The sequence below is a fragment of the Portunus trituberculatus genome, chromosome 41, assembly GCF_017591435.1.
Source record: "Portunus trituberculatus isolate SZX2019 chromosome 41, ASM1759143v1, whole genome shotgun sequence".
In the NCBI taxonomy this organism is placed as follows: Eukaryota; Metazoa; Arthropoda; class Malacostraca; order Decapoda; family Portunidae; genus Portunus; species Portunus trituberculatus.
Window position 1 is genome coordinate 34,900,497 of NC_059295.1, and position 19,348 is coordinate 34,919,844.

The 19,348-nt window shown below is 40.2% G+C and overlaps 1 protein-coding gene across 2 annotated transcripts; it reads right to left on the reverse strand.

Annotated features, from left to right (window-relative positions):
- Nucleotides 1-430: 430 nt before the first annotated feature.
- Nucleotides 431-15,741, reverse strand: LOC123516586 (60S ribosomal protein L17-like). 2 transcript variants are annotated; one of them, XM_045276105.1, is made up of 5 exons: nt 15,630-15,741; nt 15,278-15,365; nt 10,416-10,550; nt 4,956-5,054; nt 431-705 (listed from the first exon to the last, which is right to left on the reverse strand). In XM_045276105.1, exons 2-5 carry the CDS (start codon nt 15,356-15,358, stop codon nt 466-468), a joined length of 555 nt encoding a protein of 184 aa, XP_045132040.1. In that variant the 5' UTR covers nt 15,359-15,365; nt 15,630-15,741; the 3' UTR covers nt 431-465. The 2 variants fall into 2 exon arrangements, with proteins under 2 accessions (XP_045132040.1, XP_045132039.1); XM_045276104.1 differs by having other exon boundaries at nt 15,620-15,680.
- Between the last annotated feature and the right edge of the window lie 3,607 nt (nt 15,742-19,348).

Below are 19,348 nucleotides of genomic sequence, written 5' to 3' on the forward strand. Positions count from 1 at the left end.
AAAACTAACTCCAAATTCCTTCTATATTCACATCCTGGTATATCATAAGAAAATTTGTCCAGAATAGTCTGCATCATTAATATAGCCCTGGCCAACAGGGCATATAGCAATCCTCATCATGTGCATCCCTATAAGTCAGGTATGCCCATGTCTCTCTGGTCCACTACGACTGCCTGGTATCCATATTTCCACATTGATCATACATGTGCACTCAGTAAAACTCTAACACTCATATTTTAAACAGAAAACATACAAAAAAAGCAGACTCATGACAAAATTAAGTAAGTATTGCTGAATGAAGATATAACATTACTACCTGTAAATCAATACATAGGTGACTTACTCACAAGGCAAGATTAGTACACAATTCTTGCTTATACCAATAAAAACAAAAATCAAAGAACAGTTGTTTGGATAATGAGACAATTGCTTTTCTTCTTTTTTTTTTTTAATGTGATGGACAAATTATTCCCTGGCAGCCATGAGCTTTTGACGTGCAAGTTTCTTCTTTGAGACCTTCTTCTTGACTGGTTCATCCTGTGCCTTGGCCACCACCTGCTCCTTCTCAGACAGGATCACTTCAATATGACAGGGGGAGGACATGAAGGGGTTGATGCGGCCGTGTGCCCTGTAGGTGCGGCGGCGCATCTGACGGGCACGCTGAACCATGATGTGCTCAATCACCAGGTGGTCCACCTCAAGGCCCTTAGGAATTTTAACACCATGTCAGGGGGACCATTATTACTAGATGCAGACTAAAACTAGTTAGCACAAACCAATTCAAACACTAATTTGCAAACAGGTAGGTTACTAAATGCAAGACCCTGTAACTGGCTCACTGTAATTAAGATTCATAATAATGGTAAAAATAATAAATCTGCAAAACTTTATATTATAGTACAATGTTTTCGTAAGTCACAATAAACCTACCAATCATATTTGTGAAAAATTTCTTATAAGAGAAGGAAAATACTGCATGGATGAGTGACATAGAACAGTAAAATGACTTCACTTTCAATGTTTTATAGTGGAATTTCAGTTTCTTATGTTTTAGTAATTATTCATATTTCCATGTTTAAAAACCTTTAAACTGTTGCTCTAGTTGTCATTAATTATCACTTAATTTTACCTCCATCTTTAGGCAATGTGCAATGCATTTACAAGTATTTAATGAAGCAATCTTAAGAGGCAAATTCCTACTTTCACAAGGTCAAATGCTCAAAAAACTTTGAACCCATGTACAGTACTCCTCCAAATTCTGCAATCCTCAAGTTTTGCACTGAGTACTACATTCTTATCTTCCCAATCTGTCATGATCTCCACGTTTAATACTTTTTTACTTGTACATACATGGGTCAAGTCTTCCCACCAGTCATGCTATATACTATATAGTTTTCCATGGACAGGTCTGAAACCTTAACATGCATATCATTTTAGATCAATTATTTGTTTGTTGCAACCCAAGTCAGTGAAGCTTGTTTGTGAACAACTGGGTAAGAAGGAGCAATGTCACCATTATGTTACTAATGAATAAGATGCATCTCACTACTGTGGTACTAACACATCTATTGCAGTGCCATACCACACTGATGTTTATGTCAGATGAGAAGACAAAATGCATACATTGCAAGATTTGGCTGCACTACACCATTGCACTATGGCATCATACAATATATAAGGACAGAACACACACACACACACACACACAGTTATAGATACAGTGGTACCACACAGCTGCACCACAATAAACCACAATAATTACACTCACACCTTGATTAAAAGAGGTAAAGGGTAGTCCTTTGCTTAACAATACCATAAATACTGGTATACAATGAAACTGATGTTTTTCAATATACTAAAGTACTCTAATATAATTAAACAACTTCTAGATTCACAAGCTTATGCTTTGTTTGGGAGGCATCTTGGCATAAAACAACCACCAGAATCAAAGCAGCAACGGACAATGTACCTACATTATTCAGGAAAATTGCAGACTGTGGCATGAGTAGCAGGACCAGTGTTAATATTAGGTTAGGTTAATATGGTGATTGCACCATGTTAACATATATAATGTCAGCCTTTATACCTGCTTTCCTTCAAGCTTGGAACATGTACATAGTAGTACATGTTTATATTTTTTTAATTAATTTATTTATCAATTTTTTTTATGTTATGGCCTATAGTGCCTGTAGGCACACATGAAGAGTATGTATAGGAAGCGCTGTTCAGCTTCCACCCATTAGTGGCGCAGGCAATTTCATTTATATTGATACCTGTATTAATATTAGGACCCATACCACCACCCAAGTGCATCTTTGGTGTAACCACCTAGAACCTGGGTATCATGGTGACATGTAGGTAACTTTAAACCACTCGACAAATGGCATAGTTTCAAGCCAGTATGTTGTGGGATACGCTCACCACCTTATCCACTATGCCACTGTAAAATTAATCTTAATAGGACTCTGGGTTAATTGTAATTACAAGACTTTAAAATATATAAAGCTAGTGTCACACTGGACAAAATCAACCCAGTGCATCTTTGGTGTAACCACCTAGAACCTGGGTATCATGGTGACATGATACCCAGCTAATGACAAAGGGTATCTGTCCATTGATATTCTGTGGTCTGTTAAATTGAGGGCTAAGTGTATGATAAAACACATACACACTCATAGTTCTAGCTGTGGATTATTGCACTGCTGTCACTACAGTTAGAGAGAGAGAGAGAGAGAGAGAGAGAGAGAGAGAGAGAGAGAGAGAGAGAGAGAGAGAGAGAGAGAGAGAGAGAGAGAGAGAGAGAGAGAGAGAGAGAGAGAGAGAGAGAGAGAGAGAGAGAGAGAGAGAGCAAGACATTGTAATGGCTGTCAGCAGACGTGAGGTCAAAATGCAAACACTTCTATTCCATATACCCAAAAAACTTTTTTTTTTTCAATTATTCAAGTTACACAAGTCCATGAGTTTAGTGCTAAGCTTTGGGAAGAAAGCATGTGAGGAAACTCTAGAACAGGGATTCTCAACCTTTTTCTCATTAAGAACCCAATGAGTTACAAGACCATTTATCTACTGAACCATCAGTAATTTGACATTTTGACATCAAACAGAACATTGATTTTGTGATTGACGCTAACTCAATATGCAATAGTTATCAGGAGGTCAGCCATCTAAGTAACCCTGGAATATTCATTTAGTGACTGACACCAACTCAATATGCAATGGATATCATCAAATCAGCCATCCAAGTAATCATGGAACGTTCATTTAGTGACTGACTCCAACTCAATATGCAGCAGCACTGCAAAGGATATTAATAGATCAGTCATCTAAGTACCCCTGGAAATCTTGTGAACACTTGGGGGTTTGCAAACTCCAGGTTGAGAGCCCTTGCTCTAGCCCTTAACGTACAGTGGTTGTTTTGGGATGATTGCAGCGTCGTGTGCAGAGGCGGGGATCGTTCAGGAAATCACTATATTTCCACGCTAAATGTTTGATTCTCTCCCTCTCACTATTGGTCCTGGGGCAAGTGGAGATATCTGGCAACTTTCTAAGCACGCCTCCTTGAGCCTTGAGACATATGTTCCCACAAAATAAGTCATCTTTTCCCATCTCACAACCCCTCTGACCCTGAGAGAGGAAACGGTACTCCAAGTGATGTTATGTCAGTGTTACTCGGTAGTGACATTAAGGATAGTGATGAAAATGAAGACTGATTTTTTTATTGAGACAGAAGGAAGTGAAGACTACAGTAGTAATTCTGAGTGATCTGGGAGACAGAGACCAACCCTCAGTGACATTCATAATCCTCACGTACTCCCTTGAGCAATGTACTGGTGTGTGTCGCCCATGGTTGCCTCTACAGGACTGTGCTTGTCAGCCGAGTCATGTGACTCCCACTGCTAATAAAAGTTGCCAGATTCCAATATTATAGAAATCTATAATACTACCTGTGTGTGTGTGTGTGTGTGTGTGAGAGAGAGAGAGAGAGAGAGAGAGAGAGAGAGAGAGAGAGAGAGAGAGAGAGAGAGAGAGAGAGAGAGAGAGAGAGAGAGAGAGAGAGAGAGAGAGAGAGAGAGAGAGAGAGAGAGAGAGAGAGAGAGAGAGAGAGAGAGAGAGAAACTGGCACGCTGAGTTATCGGAGCTTTGGGGAGGGGTATTTCTTAGCGGCAGGTTCTGCCACAGGTTCGGGGAAAATTTTTTTGATATGCAATAACTTTGGTCTCAGAGATCAAAACATATTAAAAACTATATCGTTGTACTCAGAATAACAGAGATAGTATATGCTTTTATAAGCAAAAAAAAATTTTATGAATTTTCAACAGGTGTGATTTTCCCCTGCTGTAGCAGATGGAAAGTAAATCAGCTCCCCAGATTTTAAGGGCTAGAGGAGATTTCAGCACTTTTCCTATGTATGTCAAACAAAAACAAGACTTCCTAGACAGAGTCTACCTTAACTGGAATAAATCTAACAGGTTCATGCATTCATTAAGCCTTTTTTTTTTCTTATTATTTTACTTATCTATTATTATTTTTTTTTTGTTATGACCTATAGCACCTGTAGGCACACTTAAAGAGTGTGTGGGAAGCCCTGTTCAGCTTCTGTCAATTAGTGGCGCAGGCAATTTTATTTTTTAGTGGTACCCATATTAGGGCCCATTTCACCATCCAAACGCATCATCGGTGTAACCACATAGAACCTGGGTATCATGGTGACACGTAGGTAACTTTAAACCACTCGACAAATGGTATAGATTTAAAGCGGTACGTGGTGGGATTCAAACCTATGAGTGGACGTCTGCCCGATCCCACGCTTACCACCTTATGCACTACGCCAGCACCTCTACCATATTATGAAATGAAATGTGTACATTCCTTCTGCTAAGCCTGAATTTCTGAAAGGGGAACTTCTATAAAAAAAATAAATAAATAAAAAAAAAAATAAAATAAAAAAAACTTACCTTGTACTGGGCATTACTCTCAGCATTCTTCAGCAAGTCAAGAAGGAAACGGGCACTCTTCTTGGGCCACCTGCCCTGAGTGATGCCCCAAGCCTTGGCCTGCAACATTTTTTTTAGTTACTTATTTGAACAGGTACTGCTCATTGTATCATTCACCGTTATACAGTAATTCACTTTGATTCTTCTTTATTATTTCTTGCCTGCTAAACAATTGGTTATGCTTGATTTTATAATTGCTGGAGTGTAAATTCACTCAACACTGCAAGCCAGCCACATTTATTTGGCTATTAGTCCTCTATCCATGCATGTATATATTATGAATTAATTTTCTAATATTATTATGGAAAGTCTTCAGAATTAGTGGTTGTCACTAGGTAGAAGCACAAGACCTGTCTTCTTTGCTCACAAAGGGATAATATAAAATATACCTACAATGTCATTCTATAAAAATAAGAGATGCAATAAGCTGATATAGTACATTTTTCTACATTATTACTATTCATGAACAGGTGTATATATGTTGGTTTTCTAGTGAATTGGCAATGAGGCTTATTTGGTCATCTACACATTTCCAAAAGAGTACACCCTTGATTGGAAGTGTCTCAATCCAGACAACAGTATTATATATATATAAAAAAAAAAAAGTCACTTAAAAGTCCAAACCACATAGATCAACTTATTAGTATATGGAAAAAATTCTTCACATAGATCAACTTACTAGTATATGGAAAAATTTCTTATCAAGAACAGGTAACTCAAGTATCCTGGAAAGTGTGTTGCTGTCTAACCAAACTTGGCCTATCTTAGTTTAACTCAACACATTGTTGAACAACCAGTTAATTCCTGCTTTAGTGTCCATGTCACATTGCCATAAAAAGGAGGAAAGCTTTACAAATTCCTCTTTCCTCACTCAACAGTAATCCTGTGATATACTTGTTCTGGTACTTGATCATTCTGGTGTGTCTTATCTTGATCTTGTCATGGGCTCCCAATGTGAAAGAGATGCTAAATTCACAACAAAAATAACCATACCCATATATCATATCACAATGTTACTAAGTATGTGGGGTCATGCTATGTAGAAGTCAGAATCTTTTATCTTTTTTGTTGCCCAAATCAATAGATTTTAGACCAGTAATAAGCCCTACTTAACTAACATGTTGATAGCAATATTACTAGATAATCACAAAAAATATTTGTTTTGACAAATCTCTCCCAGAATTGTCCTTAATGGTTATTTAGAAGTAGATACAGAATGTCAACAGTATCATGATAATCAATATTCTATGCATCTGTATGCACTATTTTAGCTCATGTCACTACAGGACATGTAGCATCTGGTGGCTTAGTTCTGAAAACTCCTCATTTTTACTACAATATTGAATGGCTTATAAAATGCACCTTAAGAAATGAGTTTGCATCTTATAAGATCAAAGTTCAGCTGTGAAGCAGAGGCCCTAGTTGTCCTTTAATCAGACTCAAAATATCTTTGCACGTAATATGAATAAAGAAATTATCGCTTCTAAACCACAAAAACAACTTTTATTGCAAGGTGATAATATAAAACAGGCCATGCTTACTGGTAATTTACATAAAATAATACTAATCAGGAGGAAATTACCTAAGAGATGAATGACAATTACACTGCTTGTTGTTGGTTACACACTAAACCTGGAAACACACACACACGCACGCACGCACACACACACGGCCCGGTAGCTCAGTGGTTAGAGCGCTGGCTTCACAAGCCAGAGGACCGGGTTCATTCCCGGCCGGGTGGATATATTTGGGTGTGTCTCCTTTCATGTAGCCCTGTTCACCTAGCAGTGAGTAGGTACGGGATGTAAATCGAGGAGTTGTGACCTTGTTGACCCGGTGTGTGGTGTGTGCCTGGTCTCAGGCCTATCCGAAGATCGGAAATAATGGGCTCTGAGCTCGTTCCGTAGGGGTAACGTCTGGCTGTCTCATCAGAGACTGCAGCAGATCAAACAGTGAATCACACACACACACACACACATGGAGCAGCATTAGAAAAAGAAGACCAGCCAGTGACCTATGTGGAGGTGACAACAGTGTGGAGATAGTCTACTCTGACTTTGACAATCCCTTGTCTTCCTTTCCTCCTTTGTCATTTCAATGATGTCTTTCAGGCCACCATTAAATGTTTGTTAAAGATGTGACTGGACCACATGGGAATCAGCCATTACACCAAATGGGAAGCTATATCCTTAGTTCATTTCATAAGAAAAATTATCATTACTATACTTTTCTTAAATAATAATGAACACTTCTATTTCAACATCGAGTGTTGAATAAGACAGATTGAATGATGAAAATATCTTTTTGCATTATTCATAGAAAATAAACTAAGTGTACTGAAAAGGGGAAAGGGGGTGTCTAAGGGTCTCACAGGATAAACCACTCTCAGTAATGGACAAGCCATCACCCTCACCCATGAAGTGTACTGTTATGAGCCACCACTGTATTTACTTACATCTCAAAACAAGATTAATAATGTTGGTAGACACTAACAAATACTATGGGGTAAATGTAAATTATGAAGTGGTTAAATATAAATTACTGGGACATACTCAGCACAAGAGATCAACCGATACGTTTTTTTTTTCTGGGCCGATACCACTACCGATTATTAGTAGTCAAGGAGGCAGATAACCGATACTTGGAGCCGATATTCATTTGCAGTAAAAGGGAAAATATTGGCGTCAAAATTTTGAATACAAACTCCACTTAACTTTGTTAAAATGCCTTTAAGTACAGGCAACCCCCACTTAACGAAGGTTCACACAACAAAATTTCGCTACAACGAACATTTCCTTTTACTACCATCTGCTTGTTTAACGAACAAACTTGCTTTAACGAAATTCTACCCAGGTAATTTTTTCAAAGTTTGAAAGCCCTGCCGTATCACGCAAGCCAACAGGCTTTTGAATACACCAGTGCCTCTCGTGGACAACACGCGCACCACTCACTCCCCCTGTTCAAAACAATAACAGCGTCAGCAGCAGCTCGTCTTCCCTCGCTCAATTTACCATCAAAATACCCTGCAATGTCGCCTAGCGTTGCTAAGAAGACCAGGAAGTCTCTTACTCTGGAAGTGAAGCTGGATATTATTCACAGACACAAGAGGCGAGAAAACTAATAGCATTGTTCACCACCATCTCGACTCCATCTACTGCCTCTACTATTTTCAAGTTAGCAGACTATATTAAGAAGGCTGGTGAGACCGTATCTTTCTTGCAAGCTAAAAGAACCACCTGAACTCGTGACTCTACAATGGACAGTAACCGAGAGCTTAGGCAAGTCTAAAGATCTGGAACAAAAAAAATGGTGTGGCACTACTAAAAGCATGGGCACTAGCCAGGTTTGCAGGCACAAGCAAATGCAAATTCTGGGCATCAGGAAAGAGCATCAGACAATTTGGATGAATATCAGTGGGAATATCACAGGGTACCACTGTGTAAGGTGAGCTTTGAGGATATTACTTGAAATTGACAGGTACACAACCATATGGTGAAGGTTACAAGGAGCTTTTGTTAAACCCTTAAAGTACGGTGATTGTATATGTACGATTGTAGCGTCACGTGCAGAGAGGCGGGGATCGTACCGGTAATCATGATTTTTCCGAGCTAAATGTTTGAATCTTTACCCCTCACTATTGGTCCTGGGGCAAGTGGAGGTATCTGGCATCTTTTCTTGCTCGTCTGCTTGAGCCTTGAGACATATGTTCCCTAACAACAGGTCATCTTTTCCCATTGCAAAGCAACATCTGGCAACTCCCATCACCCGGAGGGTGGAAACAGTACTCTAAGTGATGTTATGTCAGTGTTACTCGGTAATGACATTGAGGAGAGATGAAAATGAAGAAAGTGATTTTTTTTATTGAGACAGAAGAAAGTGAAGACTCCAGTAGTGATTCTGATAGTGATCTGGGAGACAGAGACCAACCCTCACAGCGACGTTCAAAAACCTCCACACGTAGCCTATTCCCCTCCAGCAATGCGCTGGTGTGTCACCCGTGGTTGCCTATACAGGACAGTGCTTGTTGGCCAAGTCACGTGATTCCCATTGCTAATAAGAGTTGCCAGATTCCAATTATTATAGAAATCCACAATACTTGTAATATGTGGTTTCTTTTTCTTTTCCTGTTTTGCACATCATTTCAAATATGAGTTCGCATTTTCTTGACATGAAAGTGCTAAAGTTCCTACTTTTACATCAATATCAAATGCCCAAGAGAGAGAGAGAGAGAGAGAGAGAGAGAGAGAGAGAGAGAGAGAGAGAGAGAGAGAGAGAGAGAGAGAGAGAGAGAGAGAGAGAGAGAGAGCGGTGTTATTGAGCTTGGGGGCATTTCTTAGCAGCGGGTTCTGCCATGAATTTTTATATGCAATAACTTTGCTCTCAGAGGTCATAAAATGTTAAAAATTACATCATTGTACACAGAATAACAAAAAAAAAAAAAATTTTATAAGGAAAAAATATTTTTAGCATTTTTGACAGGTGTGATTTTTCCCCGTTGTAACAGACGGAAAGTAAATCAACCTCCCATACTTTAACCCTTTCAGTGCTCCGGACCATAATCATGGCTTTGAGGGAAATGCCTCCTGTCCACAATCGTGGTCCCATATTTGACGAGTCACAATTAAACCGCGCGCCTCCTGGCTGCTGCTAATTGCCAGATGACATTCTCCCATCCTCCCTCGACTCATGGGATGCGCCATCAGTTGTGTGGTAAGAAAAATATAGTCACAATGGCATTAGAGTATCAGATGCCCCTTTTTTCACAATTATTATTATATTACGACGTCGCTAGTGGCTATTTGTGCATTTATTTACAAAAATAACAAGAGTAATGATCAAATCTTGTTGTTAGAGAGCAGATATGCCAGATATTTTTTGTTTATTGGTAGTATATTGCATATTTCATATATTACTATATATGGGCATGCATATCCTCACTCATGATAGTACGTACATCAAGAAAACACTCTGAAAACGTATTTTATATTATTTGTGTGGGCATAATGTATGCACAGGTGTGAAAAATAATTACCCTAGCACATTCTGGAGCAATTCTGAGCAACTGCAGTTCAAATCAGGCAGAAAATTCTGTGTAATTTAGTGAAAACACCTGTACAAGTTGCGGCGGAAAATAACCATCCACTATGATGGCAATACTCAACAGTGCACAACGTACCACCAGAAAGCCAATTTCCTATCATTATTGCATCACTTTCCAGGATGAGTAAAGACCTAAATTTTTTACAGTAGATGCATAACACTCTATTATGCATGAGAATATTGATTCTTTTCAATTTTGCAAACCTCGATTTTTCAGTCGAATGTGTCTCACAGACATGACTCAAAAACCTATTTGCGCCCTGAGAGGGTTAAGGGTTTATACTTGACATGTAACACAAAAGTTTAAAAAGTACCACGCACCTGTGCACACCTGCCCACACCCCCGTTGTACACTCGGAAGGGCACACACTCCTTCTTGCCGATGACATTCTTCAGGTAACGCACTGCTCGGGCCAGAGTCATCTTCTTGATGGCATTAGCCGTCTCACATGTGTTCTGAAATTGAAGGATTGATGCAATTGAAATAAGAAGTGAAATGTACAGTAAACTTCATGAACATCCAATAGCCCATCATCTGCAATAAGACAAAATGATATCAGTGTAATAAATAGAAGACACCTTTGACTTCCTTGAACTGATAACTGGTGACAGGTGCCTGACTGAAGAGTGCCTGAACCAGGCTTGGGTCCAAGTACATGTACTCGTACTCGTACTTAAGTACACAATTTCATGTACTCGTACTCGGGCTTAAAAATTCCTCTGTACTTGTACTTGAGCTCCAGAGTCCAAGTACTCGCGAATTTTTCGAGTATTTTCGCCAACAAACAAAACTGTAGTGTGGTGGTGAGGTCAGGATGGGGGATTAACAAAGATGTGTCCTAAGCTTGGGGGAGTCAGGTGACACAGGGGGTCTAGAAGGCTGGGATGATGTGGTGACTGGTGAGTCACTGGTGACAGGCCACGTGAGGTCAGTGATGGTACACAGCGGAAAAAGGGGTTGCTACTTGTCAAAAACAGAGGTCAGGTCCCATCCATCAATGAGATGATTCAGTGCCACTAGCTGCAAGGTGGAGTGTGGAGGTGTCGGACTTTGATGTGTCTCATTAAAATGAATTATATTATAATGTAGATACATAGGTATACAGTCTCCTGATGACAAAGATATGAAGAATATATCAGTAGAAACAGCACTTGTACTTGTATTTGAGTACAGCTGTAAAACTGAGTACAGGCAACCCTCGTTTAACGAAGGTTCACACAACGAAATTTCGCTATAACGAAGGTTTCATTTTACTACCATCTGCTCGTTTAACGAACACCAAACTCGCTTTAACGAAGTTTTATCCAGGTAAATTTTTTCCAAATTTGAAAGCCCCACTGTATCATGCAAGCTGACAGGCTTTTGAATACATCAGGAACTGCTGATACTAAGGCCTGCCTCAGGAGAAATCCTGAGACACCTGTAGAATAAAGATCAAGATCAAGCCTCTCGTGGACAACACAGGCTCTGCCGATACAAAGGCCTGACTCAGAAGAAATTCTGTGTCACCTGTAGCATCAAGATCAAGATCACACGCACCACTCACTGCCCAGTCAAAACATAACAGCGTCACCAGCAGCTCATCTTCCTTAGTTCAACTTACCACCAAAACACCCTGCAATGTGGCCTAACGTTCCTAAGAAGACCAGGAAGTGTCTTACTCTCGAAGTGAAGCTGGGTATTATTCACAGACAAGAGAAAGGCCAGAAAACTAATAACATTGCTTCCCACCATGGCTTGACTCCATCTACTGTCTACTATTTTCAAGTCAAGAGACTCTATTAAGAAGGCTAGTGAGACCTCATCTTCCTTGCAAGCTAAAAGAACCACCAGAACTCGTGACTCTACAATGGATAAAATGGAAAGCCTTGTGGAAATGTGGTACATAAGTTTTGTATGCAGTACCATGATGCGCACTTTGTTTACATTCCACAGGTAGCCAGTTAGTGTATTTCCCATTTCACTCTCCCTCCCTTCATAAAGTTAAGATCAACAACATTATAAAGTTACGTACATACATACATTAGTGTACATTATAATGACTTAAATTAAACTACCTAAATGTTTAACTTCATAATTTTTACTTTCATTAAACCTTTTACCGTACTATGATGCACTCTCGCTTTGCTTACTCTCAATGGAAGTTCAAATCGGGTTAAACTTGTTATAATCGGTTCGCTTAACAAAGTTTCGCCATCAAGTGTTTTTAGGAACGTAACCCCTTCGTTAAACGGGGATTGCCTGTACTTGTACTTGTACTCGTGGCATCATCAAGTAATCGTACTTGGACTCGAGTACAAAAAAATGTACTTGAACCCAAGCCTGGCCTGAACCCTGTCCAGTTATGACTAATGTGTGCTGGTGTGGTCACAGAGCTACTAAAACTATTCAACACTAACAGCACACCTATACGGAACTGCAGCTCATCAAAGCAAAACCCCAATGTCGTCTATCGTGACACCAAAACAATGTATGTACGGTATACAGAAACAAGCACTGTCACTAGAACTCAAGGAAATTGGGTGACTATATTGAACACCAGAACCCTACTCTAAACCAAACCTAACCTAACCTAATGACTGACACCCTGCTATAGCGCCTGCACAATATAAAAAACAAACACGAACACACTCGGTACCCTCTGACTGACTGCTGTGGAAGGATCCAGAACTAAATTGAGGTAAATCTTAGAAATTCAGTCTTGAAGTTATTAATTTCCAATAGGGTAAAATAGGGTTAGAAATGTTCAAAGAAGTGTGATCTAGACCGTGAGAATGTGTATAGTTACATGCGATGTATTGGTTGAAACTGCAGTAATTCCCAGAGATTTTTAAGTGATTTTGTTAATTTCCAACCTCTTTTGCAATGCACATGATTTAATTTTTAAATCCTCCTTAACCCAAAAGTCTCAATATCCCACATGTCCCCCGAAGCCCGTTGGGATTGAAAGGTAGGGAAAAAAAAAAACTCGAAAAGTATTAACTTATGACGGAAATGACATACACCACCAACCATTTCACTACATTTCTTGCCCCAAAAAATCACGAGTCACATCAGATTGCATGGTTGGGTGAAACTGTGGTAAACCTACAGAGTTTCACCACCTTGCCATTTCTAGACGAAACAATTTTTTTCTGGTAGATTTTGGCTTGCTTTTAATTAAAATATCACTTGTTTTTGGCGCAAATCAACCAATTTTTTTTTACAGCCCCGAAACATATCATGATTTGCATAAAAAAACTGGTAAATTAATTAAAAACAAGCCGAAACCTACCAGAAAAAATTAGTTTCGTCCAGAAAAGAACCGAACCGAATCTAACCTAACTTAACCTAACAAAACCAAACCAAACCTAACCTAACCCAACCCAACTAAACCTAATCTAATGTAACCTAACCTAACTAAACCTAACCTCAGGGGCCGTCGTGATTGGTGGATATAATCGTATATCTGCAGGGTTGAATCTCCTCTCTATTCATTAAAAACACATTGCAATGTGATAGAGTACTTACTATAGAACATGTCTGTGATGTTTTCTATGTGGGGAGGGCTTTTGTAAGGCCGTAGTAATTAAATTAATAGCGCGCTGCCTCCAGAAACTAAGTCCACAATCATCCCTTCCGAGTGAAGCTACACAAATTAATGCGTGTGTTCGTGTGTTGGTAAGTGTGTGGCTCACACAGCTGGAGCCGTGACGTCGTCAATTCACGTGATAATATATCTGCCAATCAATTTGGTAAGTTCGTTATTTATTACGTATTTTCTAATATCTCCACATCAACCGTAAACGTAAGTCACATTGATGAATGTCTTATTTTATTATCATCATCATATCGAGAGTTTTTGGGGAGGAGGTATAAAAGAGCGATAAATGCAATTTTTTCAATCTAGGGAAATTTCCCTAGGTACTTTACTGTTATTGCATGGCTAGGTTACTATCGCGTGGCTAAGTTACTAACCAAGGATAAAAGTTAGGTTAGGTTAGTAACCTTGGAGGGGTGCAGGGGGAGGCGCAGCCCCCACCGGTTAGGTTAGGTTAGATTAGTAACCTTAGGGTGGGGTCCAGGGGGGGAAGCCCCCCTGGTTAGGTTACGTTAGTAACCTTAGGGGTCCAGGGTGGGCGCAGCCCCCCCGGTTAGGTAAGGTATATAATTATTCTAGCGTATTGCTTGAAACTTAAATTTTACCCCCAATTTTTTTTATTCTAGGGAAATCTCTATGGAAATTTCCCTAGATTTTCAAAGTCCATTTATCGCTCTTTTATGTCTCCCCCAAAAAAAACCCCGATTCCCCACAGGCTCCCAAGCTTGTTGGGGAGGGTTGGGGGGGTGGGATGTAGGAAAAGGGGGAGGTCCAACCCTGCAGCTTTACCGTTTTTTTTTTTTTTTTTTTTTGGCCGCCACTTCAGTTTCAAAGAACAGAACCAATCAGCGTAAACAATTATTAATCGCATGCTCAGACAACAGTATGTCACGGAGCCCGCCGAGCCGCCGCGAGCGCATGACACCATCAGTGTGCGGCAGGGTTTGATGCGGGAGGCTCTTGTCACGGCTGATCACCAAAACACGCTTATTTAAAAAATGTGACGCCATTCAAAAAGGTTGCACCTAATATATATGGGGTTCAAATTACTCGTAATCAGGAGCTCTATCTCATTGAGCTGGGTAAAAACCACGTAGCTGATTGTAGTGAAACTCTGCAGTAATACCAAACTGCAATTTGACCAGGTACACTTGGATCATAACATACCACACAATAACGATGTGTTAAGTTAGTAACCCATATGGAAAAGGTAGACACGACCTATAGTTAGTATCACTGACGGAGGTAGGCGAACAAGGGGACACTCCAAGATCAAGAAAAAAACAAACGTTCGAGAAACATTACAGTTTAGTTTTCCACATAGGTCAGTGGATATTTGGAACGGATCGAGTGAAGAGATCGTAGCAGCAGAAAGTGTGCACAAATTTACGGAAAAGTTGGATAAATGTAGATATGGGGACAGGTCAGTATGAGTCCCGCTTGAACCCTATAATATACTAGGTAAATGAACCCTTAAAACTGCTCACACATCCCCACTAGCCAAACCTCAATATCAAACCACCACCTTAGTTCAGCCCCGCACCACAAGAACATTTTGAACCATAATAAACACGGTACGCTCACGAACATGTGCTATCTTACCTTGAAACTACATCGCAGGTTTGAGCCCTTGGCCTTGCAGGACTTTGTGGTGTTCTCCGGCTGGGCGCTGTACCGCACCATCTTGAATCTGGAAAGGATGTGGAGGCTGAAATAAGCACCAGGGAAAGAGAAGGAAAGCCACAAGAGTCAGGCCTGCCCGTTCATGCCGCCTCAATTTGTAAACATTGTACTTTATATGCCTAAATATCACACTAGTCCTCCATTATCCGTCTTATTGCACACCAATCTATATCAATGGGACGTATGGGAGTCAGACTGTACACTACTGAGTTACGAGTAAGGCACGGTTAAGCGGATAAGTTCGGATAAAAGAAAGAGCACCTGCACCCACCAAGTTGGGCCGGAGCCGAGGAGGGAAGGAAGGGGACTGCCATCTGCTGGCGAGAAGACCAACCCTATTCTGTCGCGCCAAATTTGAATATAGCACTTCTTAGAATACTTTAGCGAATTTAATTTAATTTATCTTCACTTCAGTTATCCTTTTATCTTCCTCCTCCGCCATTATCTCCTCTTTATGGAGTCACTAACTGATACCGTCTGTGCCCTTTTACGTCAAGGTTATTCCCTTTTCGTGTATTTTCTTTGAGACCTATGTTCCTCTTGTCAAATGAATAATGAAGGATTGTTTAATAAGAGGACCGGCCAAAGTAACAGATGCGTCGAAGTAGTTCCTGCAGACAAAGTTTTAGTAGCAAAAGGAAACTACAAAGGAAACAGTAATGACTTGCTTTTAAGTTCTGCAGAACAAGAATCATTGGTGCGCGCTTACATGCTTTACTCTATTTTGTTATGGTACATGATGCTGAACTTTGGAGCATTATGAAAAAAAGTGAGACATTGGTATAAAGGAAGGATGAATTTCTATAGTATTCACTGCGAAAGAAGGTGCCAGATCAGTCATATGGTAACATATATGTGAATGTAACACACTGCTAGTCAGTAATAAGTAATCACCAACGCCCGCATTCATTTTAACGACAAGCCTTAATTGATCATCCTGAAGTTACTCTGCGGAAGGAACCAATACTAGCTTAACAATTAAAGGCCTCCGTGAGTCTTGAGTTAGGTAATCCTTAAAAAGCGAGTGTCGCTGTCCTGGGATGTATGGTGAAAACTTCGTACTGTAATGCGAAAAAAAAAAATAAATAAATGAATAAATAAATAAATAAATATATATATATATATATATATATATATATATATATATATATATATATATATATATATATATATATATATATATAATTGATTTATTAATACTTATACGACGAATAAAAGAAAGATTATGAAGAATTTTTTTTAAATCTATTTTTTTTTATACCATGTGGGCTTTTCACGGGAATTTATGGGGAAAGGGGATACTTATTAAGGGTACCTCCTATTTCAAAGCCCACCCGCTAGGAAACCGTTGCCCCGAGTGAGGAAGCCCAACCTACACTCAGACCGTAGACAGGATTCAAACCCGTGCGCTTGGAGACCCCTCGGACCCCAAAGCACGCACGGATCCACTGTACCACGGCGGCTATTTTGACAAATGATAGCGGTAGCTGTGATCAAGGCACTGGGTTTTAATTTTGACTGATTAACATTGATTATAAATTCACAAACTTTGCCATAAATTGATGGAATGATATTAAATTAACTTCTCTCCCACAATCACGTTCGTTCGTTTACAGTCCAGCAGCTCACCGGAGAGAGGATACACTCACTCACTACAAAATACAATGTAGAAAAAGGAAATTACATAATATCATTATTTTCACAGCCTCGCAATAGAGTAGCGGCGACACACGCGGCTTCATAGCTCACAAGAAAGAAACAAGAAAACACTTAGTTGTCTTTGCGGCCACAATGTAAGTACTATTAACGGAGAGGTGTACCACATGGTGCCACTTCCTCGAACAAGCACACTTAACTTTTGGCCTAATTACACCCTGGGAAGGAAAAGGGGAGCCGGTTGACGTACCATGGTGGGTGATGACCCCCTCCCCTTTGCTTCACCCTACACTGCCACCAACTAATAATTTCGCTTTTCTCTATTCCTGTAAACGAATATTGTATCAAACATATACACACACGTACAGTACGTGTACCACACTGGAAAACAGGGTAGCTGTCTCTAACTACTCGGATGAAGAACGGGAGGCAACTGTATAAATAATTGAATGATGACTATAAGCACTATTTCACATAAAAGTTACGTTATTTTTTTACGAGAGCAGGGAAGGTACTGCTGACCTGCTCGGATGAAGAACGGGAGGCAACTGTGGAATTTTAAGTGGAAAAGCGCCCCAGTGATTTCCCTCACGCTCAAGGCCCCCTATATACAGTGAGCCTTGCTTCCTCCCACTCCCAAGCATTTGTCGGTCGCCACATTAAAATTGGTACAGAGTGACTAAAAGCGATTTTGATTGCTATTACTAAGGAAATTACATTACTGGAAAACATTTTTATGTGCAGTTAAGTTCTCCCTCTACTTAGTAGAGTGAAAAATTCGTTAAACTTCCGACTATACAAAGCAAGTAAACTTAATATCTTTTAAATCATGAGCTGGCTAATCTCTATTCCTACGGGACGCGTCTGTCTGCACCACGTGTCGCTAAACTACCTTAGTAACTAAAAAAAAAAAAAAAAAAAAAACCTTGATACTTTTTTATCCCCGGCACTACGGTATCTTCTACAGGTAATTCAGGGTAGGTGGCGTTTTTAGTTGTCGGAAGGCTAGCACTGTTGCTTTCCGGAACTTCTGTAAAATCTGCTAAGACTGATTCCTGGGGCAATTTGTTCCACAAGTGTAAAGTTCTATAGGGAACTTGCTGTACACATAAAGGTTTATCCATGTACATTGGTTGTCTGTCCATGTGGTTACTTTCTTCGGCAGATGTTCTTTTTATATCTTTAGGTATTTGGATGTTGACAGCTCCACAGTGGATGCGATAGAACATTGCTTGATGGAGAGAACGTCTGGTTTGGAGTGTGTCCCAGCCCAGATCACTGATCATTTAGGTTACACGTAATTGCCTCCATGTTGTAATTATAGGCACAAAGCGAGCTGTTTGCCGCTGAACATTTTCTATGATTCCTATAATTCTTTGCACTGGAAACATAAATTCAATCTGGTGTCTTACTAGGGCTGTGTAGGCTGCCACCTTCACTTTTTTGGTACACATCCCCAGTATCCTGCGAATAAGACCTATGGTCTTAGCAGTTTTTGCTCGGATAAGTTCTGTGTGGATGTTCCAGTTCAAGTCTTCCGTGATAGTCACACCCAGCAGGTACTTGCAGCTGCTCTTTTTTTATCAGGGCTTTTCCATTGATAAAGAAAGTATATTCTAATGGATTTTCCTTCAAGCTGATACACAGGTGGGAGCTCTTTTGGATGTTAAAGGCTATGTTCCACTTATCTGCCCAGCGAAAAACCCTTTGGAGGTCTTCTTATAAGAGGTCTTTTGATCTTTTTGTATGCGGATGCAGAGATGTATCACGCTGTCATCTGCAAACAGGGCCGTTTCTAGCTTTGTGGGGGCCCTAGGCAAGATGCTGTTTGGGGGGCCCTAGATTTCAATTTTTCGTCGGAGCCCCTGGGGGACTTAGAAAATTTAAATTTTCCAAGCTATCCGCAGGGGGCCCTCTGGTGGCTTGGGGCCCTAGGCAATCGCCTTGTCCGCCTATAGCTAGAAACGGCCCTGTCTGCAAAGAGCCTCATTTTGGAGGTCACCACCTTACTTGTGTAATTTATGTACAGCAAGAACAAGATTGGTCCCAGGACGGAGCTCTGTGGAACTCCCGAGAAAACGTTTGAGGGCGATTTGATTGTGTCCGATTTACAGACAATGGGGACGGCCAGTCAGGGAGCACTGTATCCATCTATGCCTCAATGGTCAATCTTGGTTAGCAATTTCTGATGGGCCACCTTGTCAAATGCCTTATTGAAGTCGAGGAAGAGAACATCGGTCTGGCATAATCTGGTTGATGCTTATAGGGATCAATCATGGATTGCATCAAGGAGTTGGATATCACAAGACAGTTTCTCCCGAAAACCATGCTGTT